This window comes from Theropithecus gelada, chromosome 10, assembly GCF_003255815.1.
Source record: "Theropithecus gelada isolate Dixy chromosome 10, Tgel_1.0, whole genome shotgun sequence".
Taxonomy (NCBI): Eukaryota; Metazoa; Chordata; class Mammalia; order Primates; family Cercopithecidae; genus Theropithecus; species Theropithecus gelada.
Window position 1 is genome coordinate 21894530 of NC_037678.1, and position 18449 is coordinate 21912978.

General features: G+C 38.1%; 1 protein-coding gene across 1 annotated transcript in view; it reads left to right on the forward strand.

Moving 5' to 3' along the window:
• The window catches only part of TTC28 (tetratricopeptide repeat domain 28), a 713442-nt gene that overhangs the window by 36724 nt on the left and 658269 nt on the right, over positions 1-18449 (forward strand). Inside the window, exon 2 of the mRNA XM_025400555.1 lies at positions 8537-8815. Within this exon, the coding sequence (XP_025256340.1) occupies positions 8537-8815 (279 nt within the window). The remainder of the gene's footprint in view (positions 1-8536; positions 8816-18449) is intronic.

Below are 18449 nucleotides of genomic sequence, written 5' to 3' on the forward strand. Positions count from 1 at the left end.
GGCTCACTGCAAGCTCCGCCTCCCAGGTTCACGCCATTCTCCTGCCTCAGCCTCCGAGTAGCTGGGACTACAGGCGCCCGCCACCACGCCCGGCTAGTTTTTTGTATTTTTAGTAGAGACGGGGTTTCACCATGTTAGCCAGGATGGTCTCGATCTCCTGACCTCGTGATCCACCCGCCTCGGCCTCCCAAAGTGCTGGGATTACAGGCTTGAGCCACCGCGCCCGGCCCAGTCTTTTCTATTATGTTTTGTGGCTTATGTGTTATACTTAGAAAGGACTCAGTTCTACATAATAAAAGATTATTTCCTTTTAATGTTTTATAATTTTATTTCAAAATATTTAATTATTTGAATTACCCATAATTTTTTATATAGAGGTGATTTTTTATATGTAATTTGAATAATCAAAATTTATAACAGGAGAATTTATATTCTGCTGCTGTTGGATGGCATGTTCTGTACATGTCTGTTGGGTCCATTTGGTCTAAAGTAGAGCAAGTCTAATGTATTCTGTACTGGTTTCTGTCTGGATGATCTGTCCATTGTTGAAAGTTGCATATTGAAGTTCCCACTGTTATTGTATTGCTGTTTATTTCTCCCTTCAGATTTGTTAATATTTGCTTCATATATTTAGGTGCTGTGATTTTGGGTGTATATGTATTTATAATTATACCCTCCTAATGAATTCACCTTTTTATAATTATACAATTATTTTGTCTATTGTTAATAGATTTCGACTTAAAGTCTGTTTTGTCTAAGTACAGTTATCCCTGCTCTCTTTTGGTTTCCATTTGCATGGAATATCTATTCTGTCCCTTCACTTTCAGTCTGTGCATATCCTTAAAGCTGAAGTGAGTCTTTTGTAAGCAGCATGTAGTTTTTGTAAGCAGCATCTCTTTGGGTCCTGTTTTTCTTTTAATTAAAAAATTTTATTGGGTCCTGAATTTTTATCCATTCGATCATTCTGTTTTTCGATTGGAGAACTTACTCCATTTACACTTACAGTAACTATTGATAGGTAAGGACTTACTGTTGCCATTTTGTCAATTGTTTTCTGGCTGGTTTGTAAACCTCTTGTTCCTTTCTTGTCTTCCTTGCTGATTTGATGATATTCTATAGTATGCTTTGGTTCCTTTGTCTTTTGTGTATCTGCTATAGGTATTTGCTTTGTGGTTACCTTGATGCTTACATAAAACATAGTTATAGCAGTCTATTTTAAGCTGATACACAATGGGGAAACGATAGTTTCCAACATATGTGGTCCTGGGAAAACTGGCTATCACGTGCCATAAAGTGAAATTGGATCTTTAACTTACACCACAAACAAAAATCAACTCAAAATAGATTAAATACTTAAATGTGGCCTGGCGCGGTGGCTCACGCCTGGAATCTCAGCACTTTGAGAGGCTGAGGCGGGCGGATCACCTGAGGTCGGGAGATCGAGACCCTCCTGGCTAACACGTGAAACCCCGTCTCTACTAAAAATACAAAAAAAATTAGCCTGGCATGGTGGCGGGCGCCTGTAGTCCCAGCTACTCGGGAGGCTGAGGCAGGAGAATGGCGTGAACCCAGGAGGCGGAGCTTGCAGTGAGCGATGCTCCTCTGCACTCCAGCCTGGGCGACAGAGCAAGACTCCGTCTCAGAACAACCAACCAACCAACCAAACAAAAAAACACCAAAAAACTTAAACATAACATCTGAAACTCTAAAACTCCTAGAAGAAAACATGGGGGGGGGAAGTTCTTAATATTGGTCTTGGCAATGATTTTTTTGGATGCGACGCCAAAAAACTAGGCAAAAAAAGCTGTTAGGACTACATCAAACTAAAACTTTCTCTGCAAAAGAGGAAACAGTCAACAAAATGAAAAAGTAACCTGTGGGGTGGGATAAAATATTTGCAAATCATATGCCTAACAAGGGTTAATATCCAAAATATATAAGGAACTGACATAACTCGATAACAAATAAATAACTTGATTTTTAAAATGGGCAAAATTCCTGAATATAATTTGAACAAAGAAGACCTACAAACTGCTAACAGGGGTATGAAAAGCTGCTCAACATCACTACCATAGGATCCAGCAATCCCACTACTGGATATGTCTCTGAAGGAAATAAAATTACTATCTTGAAGAGATATCTACACTTCCATGTATATTGCAGCATTATTCACAAAGACCCAGATGTAGAAACAACCTAAATGTCCATTGATGGATGAATGAATTAAAAAAATGCACATACACAAAATACAATATTATTGAACCTTAAGAAGGAAATCCAACCTGTAATCCCAGCACTTTGGGAGGCCGAGGCGGGCGGATCACCTGAGGGCGGGAGATTGAGACCATCCTGGCTAACATGGTTAAACCCATCTCTACTAAAAATAAAAAAAATTAGTTGGGCGTGGTAGTAGGCGCCTGTAGTACCAGTTACTCAGGAGGCTGAGGCAAGAGAATGGCGTGAACCAGGAGGCAGAGCTTGCAGTGAGCCAAGATCATGCCACTGCAAACAGCCTAGGTGACAGAACGAGACTCTGTCTCAAAAAAAAAGAAAAGAAGGAAATCCTGACATTTGCAACAATATGGATGAACCTAGAGAATATCATGCTGAGTGAAATGAGCCAGACACAGAAAGACAAATACCGTATGATCTAACTTATATGTAGGATCTAAAAATGTTGAATTCATAAAAACAGAGTAGAAGGGTGGTTATCAGGGGACAAGGGTGGGAGAAATGGGTGACATTGGTCAAGGGGTACAAATCTTCAGCTATGAATAAATAAGTTCTGGAGACCCAGTGTACAGCGTGGTGACTAGTAATGTATTATACACTTGAAATTTGCTAAGAGAGTAGATCTTAAGTATTTTTACCATATACACACAAAAGAAAGCTCTGTGAGGTGATGGATATGTTAATTAGCTTGATTGTGGTAATCTTTTCACAATGCATACATGTATCAAAACATCACATTATATACTTTCTATATATATGACTTTATTGGTCAATTTATACCTCAGTAAAGCTGGAAAAATTTATAACAGGACTGCAATTATGCCATGTATGTAGTAATTATATGTGGCTGCATATACTGAGCCCATTTGGCTCACATGTTACTGACACTCCCTCTATCTTTTTAAGATGAATTTGTCAGAGGATCAGAGGAAAATATCAGCAATGTTAACATATGTTGACATCCATATGCTATATGTATATGAAATACAGTCACAATATTTTTCTCTATTTTGGAACTCATGGGGGAAGAAATAATATAATAGTTAATCTAAGTAAATGAGTAATTAAAATTTTTATTTTTCATTATCTCCTTAAGAAGTACTATTCACCTTGTTTAACTCATTAAATTAGTTCCTGAATTTAATATGGCTGGTTATTTTAAGTACAACATATATATAATCTGAGAAATATATGCAAAGGTCTTTTTTCTCTGTCAAGTTTATCAATTGCAGATAAGATAGAAAAAAAAAGAAAAAGACTTGGGAAGTTATGTTTATTCTTCTTAGCCATACACAGAAATTTCTGTTTCTTTTTTTTTTGAGACGGAGTCTTGCTTTGTTCCTAGGCTGGAGTGCAGTGGTGCGATCTTCGCTCACTGCAACCTCTGCCTCCCGGGTTCAAGCAATTCTCCTGCCTCAGCCTCCCGAGTAGCTGAGACTACAGGCTCGTGCCACCATGGCCAGCTAATTTTTGTATTTTTAGTAGAGACGGGGTTTTACCATGTTGGCCAGGATTCTCTTGATCTCTTGACCTCGTGGTCTGCCCGCCTCGGCCTCCCAGTGTGCTGGGATTACAGGCGTGAGCCACCGCGCCCAGCCAGAAATTTCTGTTTCTTAGCCTTCTGGCAGCCACACGGTATCCAGCTGAGTAGACACAGATAAATTTTGACAAATTAGAAGCTTCTGTGGAGCACTTACTACAGTGCATTTTTCTTTTAAATTTGTGAACATTTGATGGCATGTTGTGAACATTTGATTAACTACTACTAACTCTAAATACTAGAGTTCTCCTCTGGGATTTAGAATCTTTCTGCACTAGTACTAACTCATCCATGCTATTTTCTTTGCTCTTAGAGGCCTTAGTAATGGTTTACATCAGTGTTTCAAGCAATTTCTGAACTTGCCAGATGCTTCACTATGAAAGGTGATTTGATCTTATAATGTATGGTATTCCCCCCTCTCAGATTCACAGTGTGCAAAATAAGATCTCTGAGAGATATTTCACTAAATAAGAGATTTATTTAATGTTGTTCATCCTAGTCTCCTGAGGACCTAGGGTTTCCTTAGAATATATTTTGGGAAATGTTACTTTAATTTACTGTACATGGAGGCAACAGAATGAAGATGATTTCTCTTCTTAATTTGATTCTTATCTGTGTTGGCATTGAACCAAAAGTAGTACTCTGCCATTCTTTCTGAGACAGGGTCTTGCTTGTTGTCCAGGCTGAAGTGCAAGTGGCACAATCACAGCTCACTGCAACCCTGACCCCCTAGGCTCAAGCAGTCCTCCCTCTTCAGCCTCCCAAGTAGCTAGGACTACAGGTGCATGTCACCACACCCAGCTATTTTTTGTCTTTTTTGTAGAGACAGGGTCTTGCTTTGTTGACCAGGCTGGTCTTGAACTCCTGGGCTCAAGCAGTCCTTTCACTTTAGCCTCCCAAAGTGTGGGATTACAGGCATGAGCTATTGTACCTGGCTTACTCTGCAATTCTTTCTGAAAAAATTTTTTTTCTTTTTTCTTTTTTTTCTTTTCTTTTCTTTTTCTTTTTTGAGACAGAGGCTCGCTCTTGTTGCCCAGACTGGAGTGCAGTGGTGCAATCTCGGCTTATTGCAACCTCTGCCTCCCGGGTTCAAGCAGTTCTACCTCAGCCTCCTGAGTAGCTAGGATTATAGGCACCCGCCACCACACATAGCTAATTTTTGTATTTTTAGTAGAGATGAGGTTTCACCATGTTGGCCAGCCTGATCTCAAACTCCTGACCGCAGGTGATCTGCCCGCCTCAGCCTCCCAAAGTGCTGGGATTACAAATGTGAACCACTGTGTCCTACCTTACAAAATTTTTAAATATATATGTATATTTTTCTAAAATAGAGACAGGGTCTTGCTGTGTTGCCAGGCTGGTCTCAAACTCCTGGGCTCAAGCAGTCTTCCCATCTTATCTCCCAGTGTGTGGGATTACAGGCATGAACCACTGAGCCCAGTCTACTCTGCAATTCTTTATGAGAAGTAGGGAATACTGTAATAGTAGGATTCTTCTTCTTTTCTTTTTTTAAAATAACTTACAGGCTACTTCTGAAGCTAACAATTTATTTTACTTTAAAAGTCTTTAGTTGCTATTTTTATATCATGCCCTTGAATTTTGAGATACAGAATTTGTTTCTATAACTTATGGTAGTATTGACCTTAAGCAGAACCATGATGATCATGTTTTCCAAAATGAAATCAGTCTTACATATTGTCAGTGTTTTACACATTGGTTTGATGATGGAATAAAATAATTAAAAACAAAGACTGAAAAATCTGGTTGTTTGGCAAATGTTACGTAGTCCATTTACTTTCAAGCAATATGTTTCATGATCATAATTTTAAAAAAATCCTTTAAGTGCATTATTGGTTGGCCACTTCCAGTAAGTGAAAGTTGAATATTGGTGCATGCCTGTAATCCCAGCTACTTGGGAGGCTGAGGCAGGAAAATTGCTTGAACCTGGGAGGCAGAGGTTGCAGTGAGTCGAGGTCGTGCCATTGCGCTCCAGCCTGGGCAACAAAAGTGAAACGTCTCCTCAAAAAAAAAAAAAAAAAAAAAAAAAGTTGAATATAACTTGGACACTGATATTTGAAACTTACAGAATCCTTTAATGTTTTGAATTGTCCTGGAAATCAGGATATAATATCCTTGTGAGCAGAGGAAGAACAGTTGTTGGTCATATGTGAGATTAGATCTGCCTTTCCTCCCTTCTTTGGGGAATTTTTTCTTCTTTTAATGCAAGTACTTCTTTGACGAGTCTATTTCTTTGTGTGTATTGGCCTATTGCATCAAATCAGATGCATTCTCTTCTGAATGGAGGTACTGGACTTGATCTTAAAGGAAGACATAGGGAAAAAATACTTTTTGTTTTAATTTCACTTAGGGCAAGCTTGCTTAGAAGTATAAAATGTCTGTGCTTGATACTACTGTGTTAAATTTTTTCCCTTTGTACTTTACAGTTCATTTTTTTTTTTTTTTTTTTGAGACGGAATCTCGCTGTGTTGGTCAGGCTGGAGTGCAGTGGTGCAATCTTGGCTCACTGCAAGCTCCGCCTCCCAAGTTCATGCCATTCTCCTGCCTCGGCCGCCTGAGTAGCTGGGACTACAGCCGCCTGCAATCATGCCTGGCTAATTTTTTGTATTTTTAGTAGAGATGGGGTTTTGCCGTGTTAGCCAGGATGGTCTCTATCTCCTGACCTCGTGATCCGCCCGCCTTGGTCTCCCAAAATGCTGGGATTACAGGCGTGAGCCACCACGCCTGGCCTACAGTTCATAATTTTTATGTTTTAAAAATGAGTAACAGGCTGGGTGCTGTGGTTCACTTCTATAGTCCCAGCAGTTTGGGAGGCCAAGGCGGGAGGATTGCTGGAGCCCAGGAGTTTGAGACCAGCCTCGGCAACATGAGAAGACTTCATCTCTAGAAAACAATAAAAAAATTAGCCAGGTGGGGTGGTGCATGGCTGAGGTTTCAGCAACTTGGGTGGCTGAGGTGGGAAGATTGCTTAAGCCCAGGAGGTTGAGGCTGCAGTGAGCTCTGATCACACCACTGCACTCCAGCCTGGCTGACATAGCAAGACCCTGACTCAAAAAAACCACAAAAACAAACAAACAAACAAAAACACTTGACACATTTGCTTCCTTTGGTTTTAAGGTCACTGCACTGCTGCTATAGTTATAGAAAACTTAGTAATTTTGAAAAATCAACATCAAAAACAGATTTTAAAGTGCCAGAATATAGTTACAGCTGAATATTTTTTTTGCTAGTCTTCAAACACTGGTGTTTGTCTTTGAAATTTCATGGTAGTAGCCAAACTATAGTCACCAAATTTGCCAGTCCAAAAAGATTCATTGGTACATGAAAACATTTTTTAAAGCTTATTTTTTATTTTAAAACTTGCATAAGTTTAAGAATTAAAATGCTCCACAAGCTTATTTCCAGAGATAATTTAGTATGATTAATATTTTGATTTTCTCTCATTACTTATTTATTTATTTTTAGAGATGGAGTCTCGCTATGTTGTCCAGACTGGAGTGCAATGGCTATTCACAGGTGCAGTTGTAGCACACTATAGTATTAAATTCCTGAGCTAAAGTGATCCTCCTGCTTCAGCATCTTGGGTAGTTGGAACTACAGGTGCATGCCACTGTTCCTGGCTTTTCAGCATTAAGTGCAATCATCTTAATATAGTTGAGATTATAGTGTCCATATATGTTTGTATTTTATTTTTTCCATAGTATATAACTTTAAATTGCCAAGGAAAAACCTGAATACTCTTTTGCATTTATTCATTCAACAAATACAAATACAAATATACATGCATGTAACTATTAAACATACATATGCACATATGCATGCAAGGCACTTTGTTGGCTGCTTTGAGGGAAGATTATTGTCTTCCGGGGCACATATATAATGTAGAGCAGATAATGAAGAATGTTTGTGTTTTATTGAGGTGCAGATGATGTCTTAGTATGTTTTGTGTGGCTATAAAGGAATTCTTGGCCAGGTGCAGCAACTCATGCCTGTAATCCCAGCATTTTGGGAGGCTGAAGTGGAAAGATCTCTTGAGGCTAGTAGTTCAAAATCAGCCTGGCCAACATAGTGAAATCCTGTTTCTACAAAACAAACAACAACAACAACAAAAACAAAAAAAAGTTAGCTGCATGCTGTGGCATGTGCCTGTATTTCCAGCTACTCAAAAGGCTGAGGCAAGAAGATTGCTTGTGCCTGGAGGTTGAGGCTGCAGTGAACCAGACTTGGGCCACTACACTCTAGCCTGGGCGACAGAGTGAGACCTCATCTGAAAAAAAATAAGAGTAAAAAATTAATACCTGAGGCTGAGTAATCTATAAAGAAAAAAGGATTATTTGGCTCATGATTTTGATGATTGGAAACTTCAAGATTAGGCATCTGTATCTGGTGAGGGCATTAAGCTGCTTCCACTCATGGCAGAGGGCAAAGGGGAGCTGGCTTGTGCATGCAGAGATCACAAAGTGAGAGGCAGCGAGAGAGAGAGAGGGGCCAGTGGCAGGCCTCTTAATAACCAGATCTCACTGGAAATAATAGAGTAAGAATTCACTCACCCCCAAGGAAGGGCAAATCCCTCTATTTGTGAGGGATTTACTCCTATGACCTAAACACCTCCCATTAAGCCCCACCTCCAGTACTGGGGATCACATTTTAATGTGCAATTTGGAGGGGACAGACATCCAAATCTTAGCAGATCAGGAACCCATCTGGATTATCTAACTTTGTCTGAAAAAGTTTCTTTGTTTGTAGATTCCTCTCTTTGGTGCTAACACTTTTGGCCAGAGAAGTCCTGATGGACCGGTACTGAGCAAAGCTGAATTTGTTGAGAAAGTTCGTCAGAGTAATCAGGCCTGTCACGATGGAGATTTCCACACAGCTATTGTTCTGTATAATGAAGCCCTGGCTGTTGACCCTCAGAACTGCATCTTATACAGCAATAGATCTGCAGCCTACATGAAAATCCAGCAGTATGACAAGGCACTGGATGATGCAATCAAAGCTCGACTTCTCAATCCCAAATGGCCAAAGGTAGAAATTTTATTTATTTTCACAGAATCTTTTGTGCTGGCTTCTTTCTTTAATGTAACATTTTGTGGATTTAGTGTACTTATTAATATTTTAATAATCTATACTTCAGCAAAATATAAAATGACTTCCTTGAGCTGGTACATTAGTGAAAGGCTTCCTTTTTTTTTTTTTTGTAGTGTGCTTTCCATGTGCAAGTTTAATTCTTTTCCTGTATGTGTGAAATTTAAATTTTTTTTCTCTGTGCCTCTTGATAAGTAAGATACATTCTAGTTCTTTATATAGGTTTTGGAACACCTCTTTGTGAATGACTATTTTAGATGAAGTATGATGATGTTTCTTTCCTTCAATTTAAAATAATTAATTTTATTCCCTGTCAATGACTGTTTATTTTCAGAATGGTATTTAATGAGGGAAATTTCTGTTTTTTCTAATAAAGCATTGTAATTATCTGTAGTCCTTGAGTAGCGCAAGGCTTAGTTATTATTATTATTATTTTTTATTTTTTTATTTTTTTTGAGACGGAGTCTTGCGCTGTCGCCCAGGCTGGAGTGCAGTGGCCGGATCTCAGCTCACTGCAAGCTCCGCCTCCCGGGTTCACGCCATTCTCCGGCCTCAGCCTCCCGAGTAGCTGGGACTACAGGCGCTGCCACCTCGCCCGGCTATTTATTGTATTTCTTAGTAGAGACGGGGTTTCACCGTGTTAGCCAGGATGGTCTCGATCTCCTGACCTCGTGATCCGCCCATCTCGGCCTCCCAAAGTGCTGGGATTACAGGCTTGAGCCACCGCGCCCGGCCGAGGCTTAGTTATTATCTTTGTTTTTTATTATATATACTTTATTTTCGGTGTGCCTGCTCCTAACCTAACCCCTAGTTTCTTTTAGAAACAATTCCTTTCCCTTTCCTTTCCCTTTCCCTTTCCCTTTCTCCTTTTTCCTTTTTCCTTTCTGAGACAGGCTCTTACTCTGTCACCAAGGCTGGAGTGCAGTGGTGCAGTCTTGACTCACTGCAACCTCTGCCTCCTGAGTAGCTGGGACTACCAGTATGTGCCACTATGCCCAGCTAATTTTTGTATTTTTTATAGAAACAGGGTTTCACCATGTTGCCCAGGCTGGTCTTGAACTCCTGAGCTCAGGTAATCTGCCTAACTTGGCCTCCCAAAGTGCTGGGATTACAAGTGTGAGCCACCTCGCCCAGCAGAAACAATTTCTTAAGATGCTCCTGAAGCATAGAGGGTGGGGGATAGGAGAGGGATGAAATGGGGGAATGTAGATCCAAGGATATAAAGTTGCAGATATATAGGATGAATAATTCTAGGTATCTAATGTACCACATGAGGACTATAGTTAATAATATTGTATTGTATTAGGGATAATTGCTAAGAGGAGATTTTAGGTTCTCTTATGACACAAATACACACAAAAAGGGTTACCATGTGAGATGAGGAATATATTAATTTGATTGACTACAATAATTATTTCACTTCATATAAGTAAACAAAAATATCATGTTGTATACCTTAAATACATACAATAAAAAATACAATGTGATTGAAGTATATGCGATATTTTCCATAGAACCACAAAACCATTTCATCCCATTCTTGGTTTTCTGTTGGGTTAACAAAGGTTAATGGATATTTCCTAGAGATTTAAAATAATTTCCTAATGTCTTAATAATATGCTGTAGGGCTGAGCATGGTGGCTTATGCTTATAATCTCAGCACTTTGGGAGGCTGAGGTGGGAGGATCCCTTGAGCCCACAAGTTTGAGGCCAGACTAGGCAACATAGTGAGACTTTGTCTCTACAAAAAATACAAAAATTAGCCAGGTATGGTGGCACACACCTGTATCCCCAGCTACTTGGGAGGCTGAGGTGAGAGGATTGCTTGAGCCCAGGAGGTAGAGGCTGCAGTGAGCCATGATTGCATCACCGCACTCTGGCCTGGGCAACAGACTGAGACCCTGTCTCAAATATTAATAATAAAAGTCATAGTACTTTATCTTTGACTCTGGTAGGTCTTTTTGGCCTCATTTAATGGAACTTCTAGTGTTGCTGCTGCCTTGTGAATGGTTTACTATTCTGTAATTCCCTAAAGGATTACTTTTGTAACCATAATCATTGTAAATGAAACAAAAATTGTTGAGAAAAATTGTATATGGGCTGGGCGCGGTGGCTTATGCCTGTAATCCCAGCACTTTGGGAGGCTGAGGTGGATGGATCACCTGAGGTCAGGAGTTTGAGACCAGCCTGGCTAATGTGGTGAAACCCCCTCTCTACTAAAAATACAAAAATTAGCTGGGTGTGGGGGTGGGCGCCTGTAATCCCAGCTACTGGGGAGGTTGAGGCAGGGGAATTGCTTGAATCCCGGAGGCAGAGGTTGCATTGAGCTGAGATCGCACCACTGCACTCCAGCCTTAGCAACAAGAGTGAAGAGTCTCCAAAAAAAAAAAAAAAAAAAAAAAAAACCAGAAAAAGAGAAATTGTATATGATACCATTTGTATTGCAAAGGATAAACCTTGGTTCACATTCCTGTTTCTCCATTAATGTCAATATGGTTTTGAGTAATCTCTTAACCTCTCTGAAGTTAAGATAAATGGGAATCATAATACCTATCTTGGAAGATTGTTGCTTAAGGATTAGAGATAATTTGTAACTTGTACATAGTAGATGTTTGGTAAGTAATAGCTATGATTGTGACATTTTTACTGAAGGTTTGAATTAGATTATTCTAGCAAGGTTTTCCATATTTATCTGCCTCTGTCTCTTTCTCTCTTTAAACCTATGATTGATGCAGTGAGCCTTATAGAGAGCTTAATTTTCAAATTAAGTATCAATTCTTGTCCTTTTTTGATCCACTTATCTTGTGTTTTTCCTATATTTGTGAACACCTTTAAACTTTTATCCTTTCCATTTTTCTTTATCATTTCTACTTTCTCCTGGCACTACTTGTGACTTCACCCCAAAAATGGTTTTTTAAAAGTGTACTTTTATGATTATAGACAAAAAAATCACCCTTTTTGGATAATTTATATTATTGGTTTCTGATGTTTTCTCTTCACAATAAGTGAAGTTATTGTATAGTCCATTTTACATTAATATTTTAGTTCTATATTTGGCTTTAAGCAAACCTAATTTAGGAACATTTAGAATTATATAAAATATAGAGTTCATAATTGAAATCACAAAAGGTTCTTTTGATGTAGTATGATAGCAGAATTAATTTATAAGGAAATGTTCAGTACTGCATAAGAATATTTCCTTTTATAAAAACTTGATTTTATACTTATTTTTCTAGGCATATACTCATTAGGTAAAAGAAGATTCACTTGCATTTTCTTGTTATAAATGTATATCTGGTGAAATTTTGTCAATTCCTTTTTCTTTTAATTTTTGCTTTTCTACTCTTTTTTATTATAATGCTTTGCTTTTCTAAAGTCTTTATCTGAAATATTATCTTTGTCTAGTCTGGTGTGTGAAAAGCTACCTTCCAATTTTTAACTCTCTCCATAAGTATTAATGTTTTATGTAAAGATCCAAAGGCTCCAGAGATTAGATGGAGAATCTTTTATACATGTCTGTTTTATCTCATTGAAAAAATGATTTTGATGAGGTATGAACAAAGCACTGTGGGAACCCACACAAGCAGTGAGTTCGGTCTATGATACCTTATCTCCAATTGCATGCTAGATGGTTTTCTTTGATTTATCTTTATGTTTCTTCTTTTTATGTCCTATTTAAGAAACCTTTGTCTTCGCCAAGGTTACAAAGATTTTCTTCTAGAATTTTTATGTTTTTTGGCCTTTAGGTCTATGATTTATTTTGAGTTAATTTTTGGTATTGTATGAGATAAGAGTCAAAGTTAATTTTTTTCCAGATAATGATAACCATAATCCAGCAACATTTGTTTTAAAGATTATCCTTTCCCCATTGAATTATCCTGGCACCTTTGTCATAAACCATTTGACCCTATAAATATGGAGTTATTACTAGATTCTCCATTTTATTTCACTAATTTCTATGTATATATCTAAATGCCTTAACCATAATGCCTTAATTACTATAGATGTATGATAAGTCTGATTATTAGGTATTGTAAGTCTTCCAACCTTGTTCTTTTTTTTTTCCTAAATTGTTTTGGCTATTCTATATTTTTGCATTTCTATATAAGTTGTAGAATCAGCTTATCAATTTCTTCAAAAAACCTTTCTGGAAATTAATGGGCTTACACTGAATTAGACCAGTTTGGAGAGAATTGCCATCTTAATGTTACTGAGTCTTTGAATCCATGAACATGGTGTATTCCTCCATTTACTTAGGCCTTCTTTTATTACCTTTGCAACTTTTTGTAGTTTTCAGTGTTCAGATCTTGCAAGTCTTTTGTTAAATTTATTCCTAAGTATTTTGGTTTTTGATACTATTATAAATGGATTAACTTTGTTTTCTAACTTTCTATTAAGAATCTGTAGAAATACAATGTATTTTTTGTACTTTGTGTCATGTTACCCTGTTAAATTTGCTTTTAATTTCTAGTAGGATTTTTGCAGATTCCTTGGGATTTTCTATGCACATGATGATGTCTGCAGGTAATCACAATTCTGCTTCTTCCTTTCTTTTGTGTTTGCCTTTTCTTTCTTTTTCTTTTTCTTCATTTTTTGCTCTATTGCACTGGTTAGCATGTCCAGTACAATGTTGACTAGAAGTCATGAGTGAACTTCCTTTACTCATTCCTGATCTTTGTGGGAAAGCATTGAGCTTCACATTGTTGAGCATGATGCCCTTAATCAGGTGGAGGATATTCCCTTTAATTTCTATTATGAGTGGGTGTCAAATTTTGTCTATGTTTCTTCATCTGTTGAAATAATTTTTTAGCTAGTCTGTTAATATGGGAAATTAAATTGATTTATTTGGGGATATTAAATCAACTAAATCAACTTTGGTTTTAATGGGGGTAAATTCCAGGTAGTCATTATGTATTATTATTCTTTTTATATATTGTTGGAAATGCTTTGCTAAAATTTTGTTAAGAATTTTTTCATCTATGTTTATGAGATAGTGATCTGTAGCCCTTTTTTTTTTTCTCATGATGTATTTGTTTGGTTTTGGTATCAAAGTGATTCTGTCCTTATGTAATGAGTTGTAAAGTGTTCTCTCTGTATTTTCTGAAAGAGTTTGTGTAGGATTGGCGTTATTTCTTCCTTAAGTATTGGATAGAATTCACCAGTCAAGCCATCTTTATCTTTATCTGTACTTTTCTTTGTTGGAAGGTTTTAATTATGAATTCAATTTCTTTGATTGATGTAGGGCTCTTCAAATTTTCTAATTCTTTTTAGATCAGTTTTGGTAATTGTTTCTTTCAAATAGTTTTTCATTTGATCTAGGTTGTCAGCTTTATTGGGATAAAGTTGTTAATATTCCTTTATTATCCTTTTTAATACCTGAAGAATCCATAGTGATGTTCTTTTTATCATTCTTGATTTTTTTTTTTTTTTTTTTTGAGACGGAGTCTTACTGTGTCGCCCAGGCTGGAGTGCAGTGGTGCGATCTCGGCTCACTGCAAGCTCCGCCTCCTGGGTTCACACCATTCTCCTGCCTCAGCCTCCTGAGTAGCTGGGACTACAGGTGCCTACCACCACGCCGGGCGATGGGGTTTCACCGTGTTAGCCAGGATGCATTCTTGATATTGTTAATCTGCCCTTTTCTGATCAGTCTGCCTAGAGATTTATCAATTCGATTCATCTTTCTAGACAATGAGTTATTAGTCTCATTGATTTTCTATATTGTAGTACATTTTATTTTTCACTGATTTCTGCTGTTTATTATTTCCTTCTTTCTACTAATTTTGCATTTACTTTGCTTTTTGTTTTCATTTCTTAAGAAGAGAACATAGGCCATTGACTTTAGATCTTTCTTTTTTTTTAAAATATGAGCATTTAAAGCTGAATATTTCTCTTCAAGCACTGTTTTTGCTGCATCTTACAAATTTTGACATGTATTTTCATTATTATTGAGTTCCATATTTTATAATTTTCCTTGTAAACACATTGTTGATCCATGGATTATTTAGAAGTTTGTTGTTTGATTTCCAAATATTTGTGTTTTCTTAGTTATCTTTTTTTTTTTTTTTTTTTGAGATGGAGTCTTGCTCTGTCACCCAGGCTGGAGTGCAGTGGCGCGATCTCGGCTCACTGCAAACTCCGCCTCCTGGGTTCATGCCATTCTCCTGCCTCAGCCTCCCGAGTAGCTGGGACTACAGGCGCCCGCCACCACGCCTGGCTAATTTTTTGTATTTTCGGTAGAGACGGGGTTTCACTGTGTTAGCCAGGATGGTCTCGATCTCCTGACCTCGTGATCCGCCTGCCTCGGCCTCCCAAAGTGCTGGGATTACAGGCGTGAGCCACCACGCCCGGCTGTTTTCTTAGTTATCTTATTGTTGATTTCTAATTTAATTTCATTGTAGTCAAATAACGTACTCTTTATGATATTAATGCTTTTAAATTTTCTGGGGTTTGTTTTATGGCCTAGCGTGTGGTTTATCCTGGGGAATATACCATGAACACTTGGACAGAACATGTATTCTGTAGTTTTGAGGTATAGTTCCATAGATATAAATGAAGTCCAGATGCTTAATCTTGTTGCTCGTATCTTCTGCATCTTTGCTGACTTTTTTGTCTTGTTATTCTATGAGTTGCTAGAATGAAGAAGTTAAAATCTTGAACTAAGATTTTGGAATTGGCTATGTATCCCTTTAATATTGTCAAGTTTTGCTTCTTATATATTGAAGCTCTCCTATTAATATATACATATAACTTTATTATATCTTCTTGATAAATAATAGCTGAGGATAAATAATAAGAGCTGAGGAGTCTAGCCTGGGCAACATAGTGAGATCATGTCTCTTAAAAAATATCTATTTTGGGCTGGGCATGGTGGCCTACACCTGTAATCCCAGCACTTTGGGAGGCCAAGGTGGGTGGATCACCTGAGGTTAGGAGTTCGAAACTAGCCTGACCAACATGGTGAAACCCTGTCTGTACTAAAAAATGCAAAAATTAGCTGGGTGCGGTGGCGGGGGCCTGTAATCTCAGCTACTCGGAAGGCTGAGGCAAGAGAATCGCTTGAACCCAAGAGGCAGAGGTTGCAGTGAGCCGAGATTGTGCCATTGCACTCAAGCCTGGGAGACAGAGCGAGACTGTGTCTCAAAAAAAATCTATTTTGTCTGATGTTAATATAGATGTTCTAGCCTTCTACTTACTCTTTGCATTATATATTTTCTTCTGTTTATATATTTCCAATCTCTCTGTGCCTTTACATTTGAAATTCATCTGTTTTGGACAATATATAGTTGTGTCTTGCTTTTTAAATCAAGTTTGTCAGTTTCTGCCAAAATTGGATTTTTTTGTTCATTTATTTTTTTTATTTTTATTTTTATTTTTATTTTTTTTTGAGACGGAGTCTCGCTCTGTCACCCAGGCTGGAGTGCAGTGGCCGGATCTCAGCTCAGTGCAAGCTCCGCCTCCCGGGTTCACGCCATTCTCCGGCCTCAGCCTCCCGAGTAGCTGGGACTACAGGCGCCCGCCACCTTGCCCGGCTAGTTTTTTGTATTTCTTAATAGAGACGGGGTTTCACCGTGTTAGCCAGGATGGTCTCGATCTCCTGACCTCGTGATCCACCCGTCTCGGCCTCCCAAAGTGCTGGGATTACAGGCTTGAGCCACCGCGCCCGGCCTGTTCATTTATTTTTAATGCAATTATTGCTGTTAACTTTGTGTCTACCATTGTATTATTTCTTTTTAATTTGTCCTTTCTGTTTTTGTCCCTCTGTTATTCTTTTCATGTTATTTATTGGCTTATTTGAATACTTTCTAGAGTTGATTTTTTTTTTCTCTTGAGAAAGTTTTCAATTGTTGATGTTTGACAGGTAATTATCTTGATTAGACTAGAAATGCAAACACTGTTTCTTAAGTGGAAGCTCTGGTTTCAGTTCAAATATTTTGTCTTTTGTTGAACTGCTTTGAAATTTGTTCCATACATGTGTGACTCAGCGGTTAACCAAAGATGTGAGTAGACAGAATTTGAGTATTTCTTTTCTGATTCTTTTCTTTCTGGAATCCCCTTTCCCCTTGGCCAGAGGCTGTGGTTTTCTGGCCTTCAGTGTTCTAGTTCCTCAGGCCAGAAAAACTATTTTTCTACCAGTATTTTTGTACCCTTGCTTACCATTCTTACAGTACCTGACCCTTGCACCTTGAAAATGGGAACTCCCTTTACAGCTCTCTTGCTCCAAAATCTACCTGCTTCTCTTCACGCGTTAGTACTTTCAGGTAGCTTTTTAAAATATTATGTCTAAACTTTACAGTTGTTTTCTGGGTTGGGGTGAGTCCAGCAGGATCTTGCCCAGCCAGTCTCTACTGGAAGTAAAAGTGATATATTTTGAGTGATTTAATGATTCTCTTGATGTTTTGAGGTGTCTCACTAGGTTCATTGCTTCCAGTTAGCTAGTCTCATACATTTAAGATATTTATCTTATTTCATTTTCATTCTCTGCATCAAATTGGTAAATAATTCCTTCATACTCTTTCTTTTTCTTTTCTTTTCTCTTCTTTTCTTTCTTTTTAAGAGATAGTCTTATTCTGTCACCCAGGCTGGAGCGCAGTGGTGCCATCATGGTTCACTGCAGTTTTGAATTCCTGGGCTCAGGTGATCCTCCCGCCTCAGCCTTCTGAGCAGCTGGGACTACAGGCGTGTGCCATCATACCTAGCTATTTTTTTTAAACTTTTTTTTTTTTTTAGAGGTAGGGTCTTGCTATGTTGCCCAGGCTGGTCTCAAACTCCTGGACTCAAATGATCTTCTGCCTTGGCCTTCTAAAGTGCTGGGATTACAGTCATGAGCCATAGGCCCCAGCCTTTTTTCTTAAATGTATTTCATATATATCTTATACAGTTTATTTGTATTAGCACCAACCTAATAGAGTCAGTATTATAGTTCAGGTTCTTATAGTTTCATTCTTTCTTTGTTGTGATAACCTTTTATTGTAACATTGTTCTTGTTCAAAACCTTTTGTTGCTCAGTGTTGTCAATTGGATTGATAGTCAAGATTCTGCTCCAGTGGTCACATTTCTTCCTTTAGGAGGGGTTTTCAAAAAGTTTTTGGAAAATTGGAATTAAAAAATGAACACAAAAAGTACAAACTTTATTTCTCAACATAAGCTCAATAATGTTGAAGACTCTTTTGTAAGCAGTAATACGAACCATTTAGTCTATCCTTGTAGAACTGAGCATTCTGGAATGCAACCATGTGAAAGCAGTCTTTTTTACATGATCAACGAAAGAAAAATGGGTTCTCTTTAAATATGTTTTTAAGATTAAGGAGCAAAAAGCAGCCAGAAAGAGCCAAATCAGGACTTTAAGGTAAACGCTTAATGATTTCCAACTGAAACTCTTGAGAAATTTCTATCTTTTGAGGAGAGGAACAAGCAGGAGCGTTGTCATGGTGGAGGACTCTATGAAGCTTTCCCAGGCATTTTTCTTTTTTTTTTTTTTTTTTTTTTTTTTTTTTTTTCTGAGGATACGCTCTTTTTCACCCTGGCGGGGGTGTGGGGGTCGGAATCGCGCCGTCTCCGGGTACACCCCCGCTCT